This window comes from Schistocerca americana, chromosome 3 (assembly GCF_021461395.2).
Source record: "Schistocerca americana isolate TAMUIC-IGC-003095 chromosome 3, iqSchAmer2.1, whole genome shotgun sequence".
NCBI classification, from domain to species: Eukaryota; Metazoa; Arthropoda; class Insecta; order Orthoptera; family Acrididae; genus Schistocerca; species Schistocerca americana.
This window is the reverse complement of record NC_060121.1, coordinates 949,069,952-949,087,259: the sequence shown is the minus strand read 5'-3', so window position 1 is coordinate 949,087,259 and position 17,308 is coordinate 949,069,952. Positions and strand designations below refer to the sequence as shown.

General features: G+C 39.0%; 1 protein-coding gene across 1 annotated transcript in view; it reads left to right on the top strand.

Annotated features, from left to right (window-relative positions):
- Positions 1-16,938, top strand: part of LOC124605560 (tuftelin-interacting protein 11) — a 151,549-nt gene extending 134,611 nt beyond the window's left edge. The window contains exons 12-14 of the mRNA XM_047137324.1: positions 3,125-3,331; positions 3,436-3,584; positions 15,294-16,938. Of these exons, the coding sequence (XP_046993280.1) occupies positions 3,125-3,331; positions 3,436-3,584; positions 15,294-15,542 (605 nt within the window). The 3' untranslated portion in view covers positions 15,543-16,938. The remainder of the gene's footprint in view (positions 1-3,124; positions 3,332-3,435; positions 3,585-15,293) is intronic.
- Positions 16,939-17,308: the final 370 nt, after the last annotated feature.

The following is a 17,308-nucleotide window of genomic DNA, read 5'->3' as shown; positions in this document are numbered from 1 at the left end:
GAATCTTTTTATTTTGCCTATCGCGACTCAGCATCTCTGCTATATAGTTAGTGGCAACTTTTCTTCTCTGGTATTGTTATTGACCATATCCGCTGTAAGATTTGCTCTTTGCACCCTTCTACCACCAATCTTTACTAATGTTTAAGTGGAGAACATATTCTATCACAGTGAGAGCCACTTGTATACCTGCTATTACGTAAACACTGTTCGGCCTTTTATGTCTCCATGATTACCATTATGTTATCAGTTAGGATGAATGGGCATAGTTGGAGGGTATGTACTAGCAACACACAGAGCATGCTCAACAGTTTGACAGTCGTCCTCGGTGCCTATTTCACTACGTTCGCCCTCTGGATTCTTACCCCAGACAACAGTTTCTCTGAACTCTGAAGTTGGGAGCTGGCGTTATAACATGTCCTTAGTTCTTGTCACCCAAATAGCCTTAATTTACGTTTATTTATTCAGTCTCAGCATTTCTTCACAGTAACTATTCCTTTCTTCACTCTCGTTTAATTTTCTATGTCTTTCATTTTCTGACCTGTCCATTTTTCCACTTTCACCCCACCCTCCCCCACTCCCCTCCAACCTCTTATCACATAAAATGCTCTTAGCTCTCCAGTCTTATTAACTCGTCCACGATGTTTTGGCGGAAATCTCTGTCTTGGGTATTACCCTACCTTCCATGTTTAAGATCCCACGTTTTCAAATCTCGTCCGGTGCAGTCCCCAACAATCACTCTTTCCTTCTCATCACATCTAGTAGATATCCCCCGACCTGGGATTCAGCATGATTTTTCCGAACTCTCCCTGTGTCCTGAACCTCAGCAGTTCTTTTCCTTCACCCACCTTTTTCCCTTTCATCCCTTCTACCAGGAGGAGGAGCCACGCTCCGAAAGCTTGCATATTTAATACCTTTGTATGTGTGTCATCCTGTCACAGCTTGGTGAGTGGATTCTTTTTGTCTATGTAGTTCCATTATATTTTCAAAAAAATGATTACTTTTGAGGATAATAAGCGGATAGACTTAGAGAAGATGATGGCAGCCAACTATCTGAGCTTCTGTATATGCTTCTTTTTATGTGTTCTCCATTCTGTTTGGTGTGATCGTGCTTTTAATGGCTTGGTTTATTGTTCAATATTTTGATTCTTTGATGCACATGTAACTATAGTTATCTTGCAGCTGATAGGGCATGGCATATTGAATGATGTGACAAAATGGTTGAGAGAATTTGTATTTGGGAGAAGCATGACTCAAATCTGAAGTCTTGCAATTCTGATTAAAGTTGTTTGGGATAACCTAAATCATACAATTTGTCAACCTCTTCCTATTGTCTAACTGGATGAATCCTTTATTTCTTATTGTTGGTGGCAGTACATTGAGACTAGAAATGACAGTTGCAAAAGAAAACCAGGTGGTCTGCCTACACCTGACCAGAACATTAACGATAAAATGAAAATAGGTTGCTTGCACAAATAACTACGCTTTGGCATTGAAGCAGCAGTGAGGAATCATATTGGCAAAGAGATATTTAGGGAAGAAATGTAGAGATTAGATAGTTGTGTGGATGGTATGAAAAGAATCTCTCACACATCTGAATGACAGAAAAGGTGAGCAGTAAACAATGTGTTGGAGGGAAGTAGCCTTAACTAACAAAATGTGTCAGCTTAAGTTTCTGTTACGTAAGAAGCTTAGCTTGATGTTTATTAGACCTTTCCAGTTGTAGACCTTACATGCAGTTACTGATCTGTTCTCCCTTCATTCCTTTCAGTTTCATTCAGTTCACTTCAAGTAAATTTTTGTGTCACTGATTCTGCTCTTTCGCGCCAATGACTGCAGCTCTTCACGCTCCATGATCCAAAGTGGCATTTGCCATTCTTAAGATTGCCATCTCTTGTGATTTCCTTTTAATTCATATTCTTCCAACTACTTTAGAATTTTATTCTCTGGCATTCACTTGTTCGTATTTGGTGATCTTAGAATGACAAAATTTTGTCTGTTGGTAGTATTTCATTGCCAGTTACCCTGCTGCACCTTCATGGTATACATTATTTTACTTGTAATTTAGGGGAAGTTTTCACTTAATCGTGTAATTGTCGTTTTTCTGACATGCCTTTCTCTCATTTGCTGGATGAAGGAACATCTGCTTCTGATGACTAATTCTTGTCACCACCTTAACAATTTCAGAAATCATTACTTCTCACATACATTAGTTAATGGATGTGAGTGCAGCAGTATTCTTCATCCACAGCAAAAAACAAACACATTATTATTTGTAAGTGTTGTTTCTTTCCTAACCTAATATATACTTTATATATGAGGATTGCCCAGAAAGTAATGCACCGCATTTTTTTTCTCAGACAAAAACAATGCTCCGAATGCGAAACATGAAGTACGTGTTATTTGAAGTCTCCTGAGTGAGTACGCCAAGTTTCCGTCACTTCCAACAGATAGAGTGGCTGTAGGACAGTTTCAAAATAGGATCTATAGGCGATGTATGTTACAAGGAACATGCCATCATTGAATCTCTCTCTGCAGAGAAAGGAAACTGTGAGGAGTATTCACAAATGCTTGTGCAAGTCTATGGAGCATCTGCTGTTGACACAAGTACAGTTAATCACTGGGCACGGAGGGTGAAGTCGTCAAAAGGCAGTTCGGTGGAGCGTCACAATTTGCAGAGGTCAGGGAGACCATCCACGGTTATCGCAACTGACAGCCCTGACCTAGCTGCCTTGGACTTCCTCTTGTTTGAGCCATTAAAGGATGCTATTCGTGGAAGACTTTTGAGGATGATGATGAGGTGATTCACACAGTGAAGCACTGGCTCCACCACCAGACAAGGATTGGTACCAACTGGGCATACACTCCCTTGTTACGTACACTCCATAGTTTCACGCTGGAAGAAGGCTATAGAACAGGAGGGAGGTTACGTGGAAAAACAGGGTGTGTACCTAAGATACCATTCTTTTGTGCATGTAAGTCTCATTATATTCAATAAAGAAGAAAAAAAATGTGGTGCATTACCTTCTGGGCAACCCTCGAATGTCACACACTTGTTATGTGCTCTTTGACTGTTCTGTTACTAATCTCATTTAACTTTATTATGTATTTTTGAATTGTTTCTCAGATCAGTGGAAATGGGTCATGGACTGGCAAGATCTAATACCAACACACACGATGGCCACCCTGCTGGAGCGATTTTTCTTTCCCAAGTGGCTGCAGATACTGACATTGTGGTTGAGCCATAATCCAAATTATGAAGAAGTGACGAACTGGTACACTGACTGGAAAGGCATGTTATCTGAGAATTTACTTATACAGCCTGGAATTCAGGGTAAGTCCCAGATGCTAGCATTGTGAAGCAATGCTTTACTTAGCTTTTACCTATTCAGCAGGATTTGCCAGTAAGGAAGTATGTTTCTTTCCATATCCCTGTAGAACAGTTTAGGAGAGCACTGGAGATGATGAACAGAGCAGTATCAATGCAGTCGCAACCATCATCCCAGCCAGGTGCTGTAGAATCTGTCTCGTACCTCACCAACATCGAACAGACCCCTGCTGCTCAGCGTGGGAAGGAACGGATGGAGGTTTGTGTCATATAATTGATACATTTATTAATATTTTACATACCAGAGCTATAACATTTATCTATCTGTGGAACTTGGTGTATTTTAGAAAAGAATAATGTTTCTCATAAAAAGTAAGGGGAATATTGCATAGTGTTGTTTTCTCTCCCTTATCTTACTTATTTATTTAAAACCTCTCCCCTTAGTTTCTCCCTCTTTATGTTTCCAAATCCTTAGTATGTAGGGCTGTTGAGCTGATGATTACCTGAGCGTTGTAATTGAAAAATGTAATGTATTCCCTGTTAGTAACTTGGGAGTGCCATGATAGTTGCAGCTTGGTGTCAGTCATTATACTATCATTAAAATAATGCAGTAAATTTCAAACACACAAAGAGAGAACGTTCTGTTAACATGAAATAGAGCCTAAAATAAATTATTACCACTTTTTTCTTTGGAATAGTGTAGGCTTTAGTCCTCCCTTTGGATCTCTAGGAGGGAAGTGCCAAGGGAGGGGGCAAACTTGAGGAAACAATTGAATAACCAATGAAAGGCTAATATTCTATGATTGGGAGTGTGGAATGGTAGAAGTTTGAATGTGGTAGGGAAATGAGAAAATATGATGACCGAAATGCAAAACGCAATGTAAAATTAGTGGTGTGATCAGTGACATGAAATGGAAAGAAGACAAGGAATTTTGATCAGATGAGTATAAGGTAATATAAACAGCAACATAAAATGGTGTAACGCGGGCAAAATTTGCCATGAATAGTAAGGGCAGAGAGTGTGTTACTGTGAACAGTTCAGTGATAGGATTCTTCTCATCAGAATCGACAGCGAAGCAGTGCCCCAAGATGACCTGTAGTGGAGTAAGCAATGGAAGAAAGATAAGAGAGTATGGACTCAGGAATAGAAATGGGAGAGGAGAAAGACTAATTGAGTTCTACAGTAAATTTCAACTTGTAATAGTGAATTCACTGTTCAAGTATCACAAGAGGAGAAGTTACACTTGGAAAAAGGACTGGAGACATGGAAAGATACCAACTGGGTTCAGTGTGTAAAGAAGTGGGATGCTGAAGTAGTGAGGACTGATGAGGAGCTTTTGAAGTTTGTTAAGACTGTAGATAATGCGACAGTGAATACTATAGTAGGCAGTTCAATAGAAGAGGAATAGATGTCTAAAAATCGTAATCTTAGAATAGAAAGTGGACAGACAAATATAGGAACAGGGAAGGTAAGAAGCAATGCAAGGCAAAACATTAAGTAACAGAAGAAACACTTCAATTACTCAGTGAAAGAAGGTGGTCACAGATGTTCAGGAAAAGAAAGGAATGTGGCAATATAAGTCAATTAGGAATGAAATAAACAGGAAGTGCAGGAAAACCAAAGAGAAATAGATTCAGGAAAAATGCTTAAATCTTGAAGAAGGAAACAAAAACATAGTCATTGGAAGAATTGTTTAAGTATATAGAAAAGTCAAAGCAGCCATCATAAAGAAAATTAAAAACAAAGGTGTCTACATCAACAGTACAAGAGGAATTCCATTGTTAAACACAGAGGAAGAATGCAAATAGGTGGAAAGAGTGTATTAATGGACTCTATAAAGGGAAGAACTGCTGACATGCTAGAAAAAGAAATGGGAGCCAATATGAAAGACAAAATTGATGATATGTAGCAGAAATGAGATTAGCAATAAGTTTATCATGAAATTTGGGGTCCACGATTTCATGAAATGAAGGAATTCTGCTCCCTTAGAAACAAATTAACATTTGACAGGCAAAGAAAGAAGGAAGTAAAGAGCATACCAGCACAGGCGAAAATGGCATTTTGGGGTAGTGAATCATGGGCACTGAAAAAACCGAAACAGAAGAGAATCATCATTTGAGATGATGTGCTACAGAAGAATGTTGAAAATCAGATAGACTGATATGGAATGAGGAGGTTCCACAGAATTGAATTGGCATGGAGGAAAATATGTGGAAAACATTGGCAAGAAGGGAAGACAGGTTAATAGGACATCAGAGAATAACTTCCATGATGTTGAAGGGAGCTGCATAGGGGAAAAACTGCAGTGGAAGACAGAGATGGAATATATCCAGTGAATAATTGAGGATGGTGGGTGCAAACTGTACTCTTGAATTGAAGAGATTGGTGCAGGAGAGGATTTTGGATTGTGCCGTATCAGACCGATCAGAAAAGTGATTGCCACGCCCAAGAGAAACAGAGGCTTTAATATGATTGCCAGTATCTCATAAATTAAAGCAATCTTATTAAGTGATAGCTGACATCTATTTTGTGTTGACCTATAGTACATATAACCTACCATTTCATAAGTGAGTTTTGGTGTTGGTTGTGGTCTTCAGTACGAAGCTCACTATGCTAGTTCATCCAGCACAAACCTCTTCAAATCTGTATAACTGCTCTAACCACTATCAATTCTAATGTGTAATGTAGTCTGGCCTTGGATCTCCCTCTACAATTTCTGTCCCTCTTCCCTCCTCCACACTTAATTGAGCCACAATTTTTTTTTTTCTTCCATGATCGAGTCAGTATCTCTTCAGTAGTAATGCATTCTTCTGTCGCCTGTATTAAAAGCATCCACATTTCAGTTCTGCACAAGGCTCTACTCCAGACAAATAATTTCAGAGGGGGGGGGAAAAAAAAAAAAAAAAAAAAAAAAAATGTTGATGATGATGAAATAGTGACAACACAATACCCTGTCCTTGAGCGGAGAAACTCTTTGACCCAGCTGGGAATTGAACCTCCGTATGACATTCAGCTGTGTTGACTGCTCAGCTTCGGAAGTGGACACATCCAGAGAAGACTTAGTAACACTTAAATTTATATTTTATGTTAATAAACATAGCTTTTTCAGAAATACATTTCTTGCTCTTGTCAGGGTGCATTTTGTGTCTTCTGTAGTTTGGCCATTGTTAGTTATTTTGCTGCCCAAATAGCAAAACTGTACTATGTTTGATGTCTCATTTCCTAATATAATTCTTTCAGCATCACCTGATTTAATTCAACTATATCCCATTATCCTTGTTTTACTTTTGTTAATGTTGAGTCTTCTAATCTTTTCGAGACTTAATCCATTAAATAATGATAACCCCCAGCAAATGAAATGTGCTTCTTTGTAAAACTAAAATGCAATCTCTATATGGTCTAATGTTATTTGATCTTAGTCTGTTATAGCTATTAGCCTATGGTGACAGTAATCACAATGAAACTGGAGTTTTATCTACCAGTAAAATACTCTCCTCTGTCACAAATAATGTTAGTATTCATTTTAGTTTCTCAAAACAAGACGTATTAATCTTGATGGAGGTACTGTGATCATTACTTGAAGTGTCCAAATTCAGTCTCAGTATCCTATTTGTTTGTTTCCATGTGACTGGTTTTGGGCCAGCTGCCCATCTTCAGATCATTTTTATAGTTACAGAGCAACCTTTTGAATGTGGAACTCAGTGTGTACTGTCATAAAAGTGACTGTCGTGACAGAGAACTCTCAGTTCCACATTCGACAGGGTACACTGTAACTGTAACAGATGGTTTCAAGATGGGCATCTGACCTAAAACTGGTTGTATGGAAACTGGGAAAGTGATCTGAAAACTGAATTTGGACACTATTTTAGTTTAATTTGTAATAGCATATAGTAACAGACTGAATATTAAACACTGTACCTCAGACCAAACATATACAAGTAGGTTAACATGTAATATTGGAAAACTGCATCCAGTTTTTGTTCTTTAAATGCCAAACAAAAAGACATTGTATATTTGAAGCAAAATGTAAATAGTTTTTCTTCCTCACATGAGTCCATTCAGTTTATTGCAGTTAACTTTCTGAAAACATGCTTGCCTGGAGGAGTATTGCATCATTATTGACAACACAGGCATTGCAGTATCACAAATAATTGCTGTTTCACTTCTTACACATAGTAAATTAAAAAGAACCCTTTCAGATGACTTCATCAGAATATCAGCCAATTTTTTCTTTGCTACAGTTTTGGTGGTTGAATGATTTGTCCACTTGTCACGAAGAAATCAGCCTCACTGTTAATTCTCAAATTATCTTCATTATTATAATCACTCCATCTTCATGCCAAGGGGTCAATGCCAAGGGGCCTATGAAATGAATAATTAATCTAATCTATCATGGATACCTGTTGTTATATCAAAGTTACATTGTAAAGTACTCGTAAAAGCAGTAGTTTCTTCCTAGTCACATCCAACAGTTAGCCCACCATCAACAGATATTGCTACATAGTCTATTCTCATTGTGTTTGCAGTAAAACAGCCAAGGATGTGCTTTCTTCATCCCTTCCATCAGCTGCAAGCTTTTGACGTAGAACCCAGTGATTCTGCGCTACTTCAGCATTTAGAGGACATTTAACTACCACCCACTTTTGAAGAAATTGACATAATGGCCTGGGATATAAAATCTGCAGTCACTGGTTTTAAAACATATTATCCACTTGCATGAATATCAAGAGCTCAGATTTGAAACCCAGTTCTAAACAAAGAAGGGAAAGCAGAAAGGTGGAAGGAGTATATAGAGGGTCTATACAGGGGTGATGTTCTTGAGGACAATATTATGGGAATGGAAGAGGATGTAGATGAAGATGAAATGGGAGATACGATACTGCGTGAAGAGTTCGGACAGAGCACTGAAAGACCTAGGTCGAAACAAGGCCCCGGGAGTAGACAACATTCCATTAGAACTACTGATAGCCTTGGGAGAGCCAGTCCTGACAAAACTCTACCATCTGGTGAGCAAGATGTATGAGACAGGTGAAATTCCCTCGGACTTCAAGAAGAATATAATAATTCTAGTTCCAAAGAAAGCAGGTGTTGACAGATGTGAAAATTACCGAACTATCAGTTTAATAAGTCACAGCTGCAAAATACTAACGCGAATTCTTTACAGACGAATGGAAAAACTGGTAGAAGCTGACCTTGGGGAAGATCAGTTTGGTTTCCTACATTTCTAGCATTTATAGACTTAGAGAAAGCTTTTGACAATGTTGACTGGAATACTCTCTTTCAAATTCTGAAGGTGGCAGGGGTAAAATACAGGGAGCAAAAGGCTATTTACAATTGTTACAGAAAGCAGATGGCAGTTATAAGAGTCGAGGGACATGAAAGGGAAGCAGTGGTTGGGAAGGGAGTGAGACAGGGTTGTAGCCTATCCCCGATGCTATTCAATCTGTATATTGAGCAAGCAGTAAAGGAAACAAAAGAGAAGTTCGGAGTAGGCATTAACATCCATGGAGAAGAAATAAAAACTTTGAGGTTCGCCGATGACATTGTAATTCTGTCAGAGACAGCAAAGGACTTGGAAGAGCAGTTGAACAGAATGGACAATGTCTTGAAAGGAGGATATAAGATGAACATCAACAAAAGCAAAACGAGAATAATGGAATGTAGTCTAATTAAGTCGGGTGATGCTGAGGGATTTAGATTAGGAAATGAGATACTTAAAGTAGTAAAGGAGTTTTGCTATTTAGGGAGCAAAATAACTGATGATGGTCAAAGTAGAGAGGATATAAAATGTAGACTGGCAATGACAAAGAAAGCGTTTCTGAAGAAGAGAAATTTGTTAACATCGAGTATTGATTTAAGTGTCAGGAAGTCGTTTCTGAAAGTATTTGTATAGAGTGTAGCCATGTATGGAAGTGAAACATGGACGATAAATAGTTTAGTTTAGACAAGAAGAGAATAGAAGCTTTCGAAATGTGGTGCTACAGAAGAATGCTGAAGATTAGATGGGTAGATCACATAACTAATGAGGAGGTATTGAATAGAATTGGGGAGAAGAGGAGTTTGTGGCACAACTTTACTAGAAGAAGGGATCGGTTGGTAGAACAGGTTCTGAGGCATCAAGGGATCACCAATTTAGTACTGGAGGCCAGGGTGAAGGGTAAAAATCGTAGAGGGAGACCAAGAGATGAATACACTAAGCAGATTCAGAAGGATGTAGGCTGCGGTAGGTACTGGGAGATGAAGAAGCTTGCACAGGATAGAGTAGCATGGAGAGCTGCATCAAACCAGTCTCAGGACTGAAGACCACAACAACAACGTCTATCTTGATTGCATTAATTTTTTAAAAAAATGATTGGCTTCATTTCAACATAAGCCATCCTCAGACCTGCAGGCAAACCTGTATACTGATCTGAGGATGGTTCATGTTGAACTGTAAATGGTCATTTTAAAAAGATAAAGCCATGACTATGGATAGTAAATCTGTTTCAAAAGCCATGCATTGTGTCTCTTAAGGAATTCCATTTCTTCATTAATAGCTTGCATCCATTTTCTGTTTTCAGTTGACTCCAAAGCTTCAGAAAAATAGTTCAGATTGTTATGTTCGTGTGTGTCAACTTTTGTTACAGGAATTCACCACTTTTCATCCAGGCTAATTTTCTTCATTCTGTTCTGTTTCCCAGTTTATCATCTTCAGAAAATTCAGAAACTTCAACTTTCAGGAATTTTGTGGCTTCTTTGTTACAGTCACTTGCTACTTGACTTCCTTCAGAATCAAGTGTGCCACGTTGTCCTTCATTATGACTTCTCCCAGAAGCAGAGTGCCTATGACATTTGCCTTCTTCTGCTTTGGGTACTAAGTCTGACTGTTTCAGATCTGGGAATTCTTGCCAACAAATAACAAATTCAACATGATCACTACAGAAGCTACAAACTGCTTCTGGTTTAAATTTTACAATATTATTTAAGACTAGTTTCCTTTTGGAAGTAATTCAGACTCTTTAAATTTATCTTTGTCATTGACATACCTAACAAGGTGTCCAAAAGCAGCCTGTCATCAAACTTTGAATGGAAATATTTGTTTATAAGAACATAAACAACCTGTGCCAAAAATTTCTGAAGTGATCAAGATTTCCTTTTAGTCGATTGTACAACTCATTAGGGGTTTCCTTTGGAAGTGATAACCTTCCAGCTTCTGTTCAGGGTGCTTTCAGTAGTTCACTTGTCTTCAGCAGCAAATGTTCAGCTTCAGTGATTGTCCAACTCTAATGTTCAGTTGTGCCATTTTTCTCAGGGACATAGGGTGGCAGAATCAAAAATACTGTTCCCTTATCTATGAGAAATTCCTTGACATCTTTGTTATTAAATTATTTAGCTCCATCACATCTTACTTGCTTAACTGGTTTGCTTCACTGGTTTGTGCTTCGTTTAAAAACTGTTTAAACACATCATATGCTTCACATTAGTGTTTCAGAATGAAAATTCAGTGGTCAAATGTTATTGTGTAGCTGTGCCAGTTGGCTGCTCTAGCAGAGAACTAACGAGCACTCATATCAGCCACATATAAAACATTTTCCATTGTAGCACTGTATAATTCAGAGCATCATCTAATTTCAATATTAACTGTTCCTTGACCAAATGCGCACATATTAGTACCTGTTTTCCCTGTAAAATCACTTCATGCACATAAAATTCATTGCATTGTTTATCTGGAGTTATATGCTTTGAGGCACCACTGTCACAATACCATTTATTTGGAGCAGTGTACGTTCCAGTAGATCCATGCACAATGTGTGGAGTAATTAGTAGCTACATGCCTGAAGTAAATACATTTCCTTTACCTTCTCTGTTTGCTACGAGTTAGTGTTGTCATGACTGTTCCATGGAAACTCTGCTTGACAGTGCCCTAGTTGTTTGCATTTACTACGCAGAAATTTTAGCTTTGCTCGATCTTTTGATGACTATTATTTCGTTCTTTTCATGTGTTTGAAACCACAAATTCAGTTTATTCCATTGTATTTTATTCACACAGGTCAGTAGCAGAAAGTTTTTTAATGAGTACTTTCAACCTGTGATTTACTGAGGTATTGTGCCCCATAGATATTCAAAATTATTGTATTATTTTCCAGAGTAGATAAGATTTGACTGTGTAACATTCTTTCAGACAGCGTATTCTCTCCATGTTTTGTTAACTCATCATTTACATCTACAAACAACTTCAGCAGCTTAGCTACATGTGTACCAACACCTTCTGTTTCAATGCATTTTACCTGGAAAAAGTTCCAGTTAACGTTTTTAAGCAGTGTGCTGCTATGTTCAAATTGCACACGTAGTTTGTCCCATATTTCTTTAGCTTTATTGCATGTCAACACAAGTTCAGCAGTTGGTTTACTTAGCACACTTGCTATCGTATTTGGTACTTTTGTCATCCCTTTGCCATTCTGTGTACGCTAAATGTCTTGAAGAGTTCATGTGAACAAAGCATCATAGACACATGCATTTACATTTTTCCCAATCATCAGGCCCTTTAAGTTATCTACACTCCTGGAAATTGAAATAAGAACACCGTGAATTCATTGTCCCAAGAAGGGGAAACTTTATTGACACATTCCTGGGGTCAGATACATCACATGATCACACTGACAGAACCACAGGCACATAGACACAGGCAACAGAGCATGCACAATGTCGGCACTAGTACAGTGTATATCCACCTTTCGCAGCAATGCAGGCTGCTATTCTCCCATGGAGACGATCGTAGAGATGCTGGATGTAGTCCTGTGGAACGGCTTGCCATGCCATTTCCACCAGGCGCCTCAGTTGGACCAGCGTTCGTGCTGGACGTGCAGACCGCGTGAGACGACGCTTCATCCAGTCCCAAACATGCTCAATGGGGGACAGATCCGGAGATCTTGCTGGCCAGGGTAGTTGACTTACACCTTCTAGAGCACGTTGGGTGGCACGGGATACATGCGGACGCGCATTGTCCTGTTGGAACAGCAAGTTCCCTTGCCGGTCTAGGAATGGTAGAACGATGGGTTCGATGACGGTTTGGATGTACCGTGCACTATTCAGTGTCCCCTCGACGATCACCAGTGGTGTACGGCCAGTGTAGGAGATCGCTCCCCACACCATGATGCCGGGTGTTGGCCCTGTGTGCCTCGGTCGTATGCAGTCCTGATTGTGGCGCTCACCTGCACGGCGCCAAACATGCATACGACCATCATTGGCACCAAGGCAGAAGCGACTCTCATCGCTGAAGACGACACGTCTCCATTTGTCCCTCCATTCACGCCTGTCGCGACACCACTGGAGGCGGGCTGCACGATGTTGGGGCGTGAGCGGAAGACGGCCTAACGGTGTGCGGGACCGTAGCCCAGCTTCATGGAGACGGTTGCGAATGGTCCTCGCCGATACCCCAGGAGCAACAGTGTCCCTAATTTGCTGGGAAGTGGCGGTGCGGTCCCCTACGGCACTGCGTAGGATCCTACGGTCTTGGCGTGCATCCGTGCGTCGCTGCGGTCCGGTCCCAGGTCGACGGGCACGTGCACCTTCCGCCGACCACTGGCGACAACATCGATGTACTGTGGAGACCTCACGCCCCACGTGTTGAGCAATTCGGCGGTACGTCCACCCGGCCTCCCGCATGCCCACTATACACCCTCGCTCAAAGTCCGTCAACTGCACATACGGTTCACGTCCACGCTGTCGCGGCATGCTACCAGTGTTAAAGACTGCGATGGAGCTCCGTATGCCACGGCAAACTGGCTGACACTGACGGCGGCGGTGCACAAATGCTGCGCAGCTAGCGCCATTCGACGGCCAACACCGCGGTTCCTGGTGTTTCCGCTGTGCCGTGCGTGTGATCATTGCTTGTACAGCCCTCTCGCAGTGTCCGGAGCAAGTATGGTGGGTCTGACACACCGGTGTCAATGTGTTCTTTTTTCCATTTCCCGGAGTGTATATTCACATTATACTCATCTATGGTAGCCATGTTCGTACAGGAGGTTCCCTTTACTGTGTGACTTGTCAGAGCAAAAAATTTCATGTGTCAACACAAACTGAATTGAGTCAATCTTCTTCTGAAACTGTGTTTCTTCTTCTGAAACTCCATTTTGTTCAATTAGACATTGGCTGAGCCCATACCCTGTTGCAAAAATTATTATTAAGTTTGGTTAGTACAGTTTCGTTAATGAACAGTTTACTCCCATTAGACTCTTCCTGCTTTCTGTTATTGAACTGCCATCCCACTGTCCAGCCATAGGGGAGCAAGTGACAAAATGCAGTAGCTACAGGCAATGGATTTACAATATAGGAAGTGGGACTCAGATCACCATTTTGCTGCATCGATTTGTGTATCCTTAAATCTTGTAGGGCAGATTCCAGTATGGTTTCTGTGTAAGGATGTAACCAGTTTCCTTCCTTGTTCTTTGTATCTAATGACCTCATCATGAACAGGTATCAAATCCTTATATATATTCATTACATTACATTAATACTTGTTTCATAGACCATGAATGTGCCCTTTTGTAATGGTGTGGAACTTGACAGTTTAACATAAGTTTTCATTACACAATTATTTTTTTATGGTACTACTTCATATCTAAAAATTTATCTAATGACTAGAAGAAGTTGTCATTCAGAAATAGTTTTAATTTGTTTTTAAAGTTTTCATTACACAATTATTTTTTTATGGTACTACTTCATATCTAAAAATTTATCTAATGACTAGAAGAAGTTGTCATTCAGAAATAGTTTTAATTTGTTTTTAAATGTTTGTTGGCTATCTGTCAGACTTTTAATGCATTTGGCAAATGACCAAAGATTTTTGTGGCAACATAATTCACCCATTTCTGTGCCAAAGTCAGATGTAATGCAGAATAGTGAAGCTCATCCTTTCTTTTAGTGTTGTTGTGATGCACTTCATTATTATTTTTCAATGGGGATGGGTTATTAATAACAAATTTAATAAGCAAATACATGTATTGCTGAGCCACTGTGAATATCCTAAGTTCCTTAAATAAATGTCTGCAAGGTCAGCATGGTGGGTGCAATGAATACTGTTTCTTTTAATGACGAATTACCCCAATATATGATGCCATATGAAAGCAATGAATGAAAATAGGCGCAGTAGGCTAATTTACTGATATTAAATAATGGAAATTCCATGTAGGAATATGAACATGAACAATGTAGGAAAAGACAGATTGCTACTTACTGTAAAGAAGACAAGTCAAGTTCCAGACAGACACAGTTAAAAGACACTTACATATTGCTTTCAGCCACAGCCTTCATCAGCTAAAGAAACTTACACACGCAAGCAAGCAGACTCTCTCTCTCTCTCTCTCTCTCTCTCTCTCTCTCTCTCTCTCTCTCTCTCTCTCTTTTTCACACGCGCACACGTCTGCCAGCTCCAGTGTCTTGGTCTGCTCTGTCTCTCTTTTACTGATGAAGACTGTGGTTGAAAGCTATGTGTAAGTGTCTTTTAATTGTGCCTGTCTGCAGCTTGACATGTCTATTTTACAGTAAGTAGCAATCTGTATTTTCCTTACATTGTTATTGTTTATTACAAAAATTTACAATAACCCATTCCTTGAATCATGGAAAGGTCAGTACCAGGATGTTTCCTTTGAAAAAGTGTTGGCCATTGTCCTCCTCCTTGATTGTGCATTTTGATCATGTGGCCTTTCTGAAATGGCCTTATTGTGTACAGGGCACAAAGCTCTAATTTTCTCCAATTTGTTGTAGTGACATGACATAACTAGCTGCCTCAAATCGCCTTTTTGAGCCTTTGCTATAAAAACAAAAAAAAAATCTGAGCAATAAATGGTAGTATTAAATGTGTTGCTCATATTCTTCGTAAATTGAATGGGGTGTAGAATTTGCTAGGTTTTTTGTCAGTAAGAGCAATTTGGAAACAAGGTTTTAATTACATGGTAATATTTATCAGTCACTAATGTTTTGTTACAGATGCTGGCAGAAGCTGTTCGAACTGCAAGTCAGATACCACAAGGATTTAAGGATCTCATTCAGAAGCGTTGTGAGGAACGTGGTATTGTTTTTGTGCCACTTGCTAATAGGTACCGTGAAGGCAAACAAATTTATCGCTGTGGAAAAGTTCAAGTGTACCTGGATCGCAATGTTGTTTTTGTCAGTTATAATGGTGGAAGTACATGGGCTCCAACATCACTTTTTAGTGTGTTGGAAATGGCTGCTTAAAATTTTTGGAAGTGTTCTTTGTTGTGCAAAGGGGCCGGTGTTCAGCAGCATTTAAAAAGAAATTATATGCTGTTTTATAGTGTTGTGTCAAATGAGAAGAGAAATAAGTATGTGCATAACTGTGTGACAATGGTGTGATGAAAGCGGAGACACTGCCTGTGATCAAATTAAGACCTCACTTTTTGATCGTGAAAAAAATTCAGATTATGTACATATCGAAGCGAATTGCTAATTTTGTTTATTTTTGTACTTGTATTGTGAAGTTTAGGCTAAATGTCTCAAAGTGATATACTGTGTATTCCAAAATTTTAATGAAATATGTTGTAATATTATTGAGAATATACCATTCCCTTAAAATTTTAAAAAGATTACATGTGACTTTATAACGACCATGTAACCTGATAAAGTATTTTGGGCAGTAAAATTTACATGGCTGCAATCAGTATTCCCCACCTCTTGCTCACTGATATGCTGCAGCTTATTGTTTGAATAACTGCGGTCAGTATCTTGCTAATAATGCAGAAGACCAAAAGTGCTACAATAAATGTGTTGTAAACGCTTATTGGAGGATAATTTAAGAAAAAAAAGGGCAAATGAGCCACTTGACAAATAGGGAGTCAAATTGAGCACTCTATATACAATAACTTTATTTATTTGTGTAGTTATTCAGAAAAATGCTGAATTGTTTTAACAGTCTATTGAAAATAATGTTTTGGCATCTAAAAATTGCATTGTACGATGTCTTCAGCTGTACTGGCTGTATCCTACCTTTCATTAGACTTAAAATTTGCTGATATTAACTAATACTGACTTATAAATATGCTCATAAACAGATGAGTTATCTTGCAACATGGATATTGGTATTTATTAATAGTATTAATCAAACCCAGACTGTGCACTGTGTGCATTGATATTTATACATAAGAACATATTTGCATGTAACAGAATCCTTGGTAGTATTTGAATATTATAGCATTTATATAATTTTGGTAGTATCTCATGTTTTGTGATTGAGTGTACAAAATGTACTGACTAGAGCTTAGTGTCAGTCTCATTTTACTATCCAAGGGAAATAGTGAAACATATTCCTTAAGACAGTATTTCGGTTTTGACAACAAAGTTGTTTTGTAGGCGGGAAATTAATGAATAAAAACTTTTTGCTTTATAGGTGATGATCACTCATAAAATTTCAAGCTTTTTGGAAACAGTTTCTGTCAACAGTGTCCAGTGTATATCATTTTCAACTGCTCACGCAAATTATTTTTTATGCCTGTTCAAAGCTGTGCTGTTTACAATAGATTATGAAAGCTTGAGGTAATTACGAGGTGATGCGTCGATTTGAATAGATTTTAAAGCCCAAGTATTTCAATAAAAATACTTGTTGTAGTAAAGATGTTATAATGTTTCGTTTTAATTTATTTGAGATTTAGCAATTTCTGTCTACTTGTTATAGTGTTTGAATATCAACAGTATTATGAAAGAAAAGGTTGCTGCTCACCATAAAGATGACGTGTCGAGTTGCGAACAGGCGCAGTGGAAAGACTGTTACAGATGAGCTTCAGGCAAAGTCTTCTTCACAAAAGAAAAATACACACACATTCACACTAGCAAGGACACATCATATACATGACTGCTATCTCCAGCTGCCCCCACACCAGAATCTGATTCTGATCAGAGTGGCTGGAGATAACATGTACCCTTTGTGTGTGTGTGTGTGTGTGTGTGTGTGTGTGTGTGTGTGTGTGTGTGTGTGTTTGTGTTTGTGT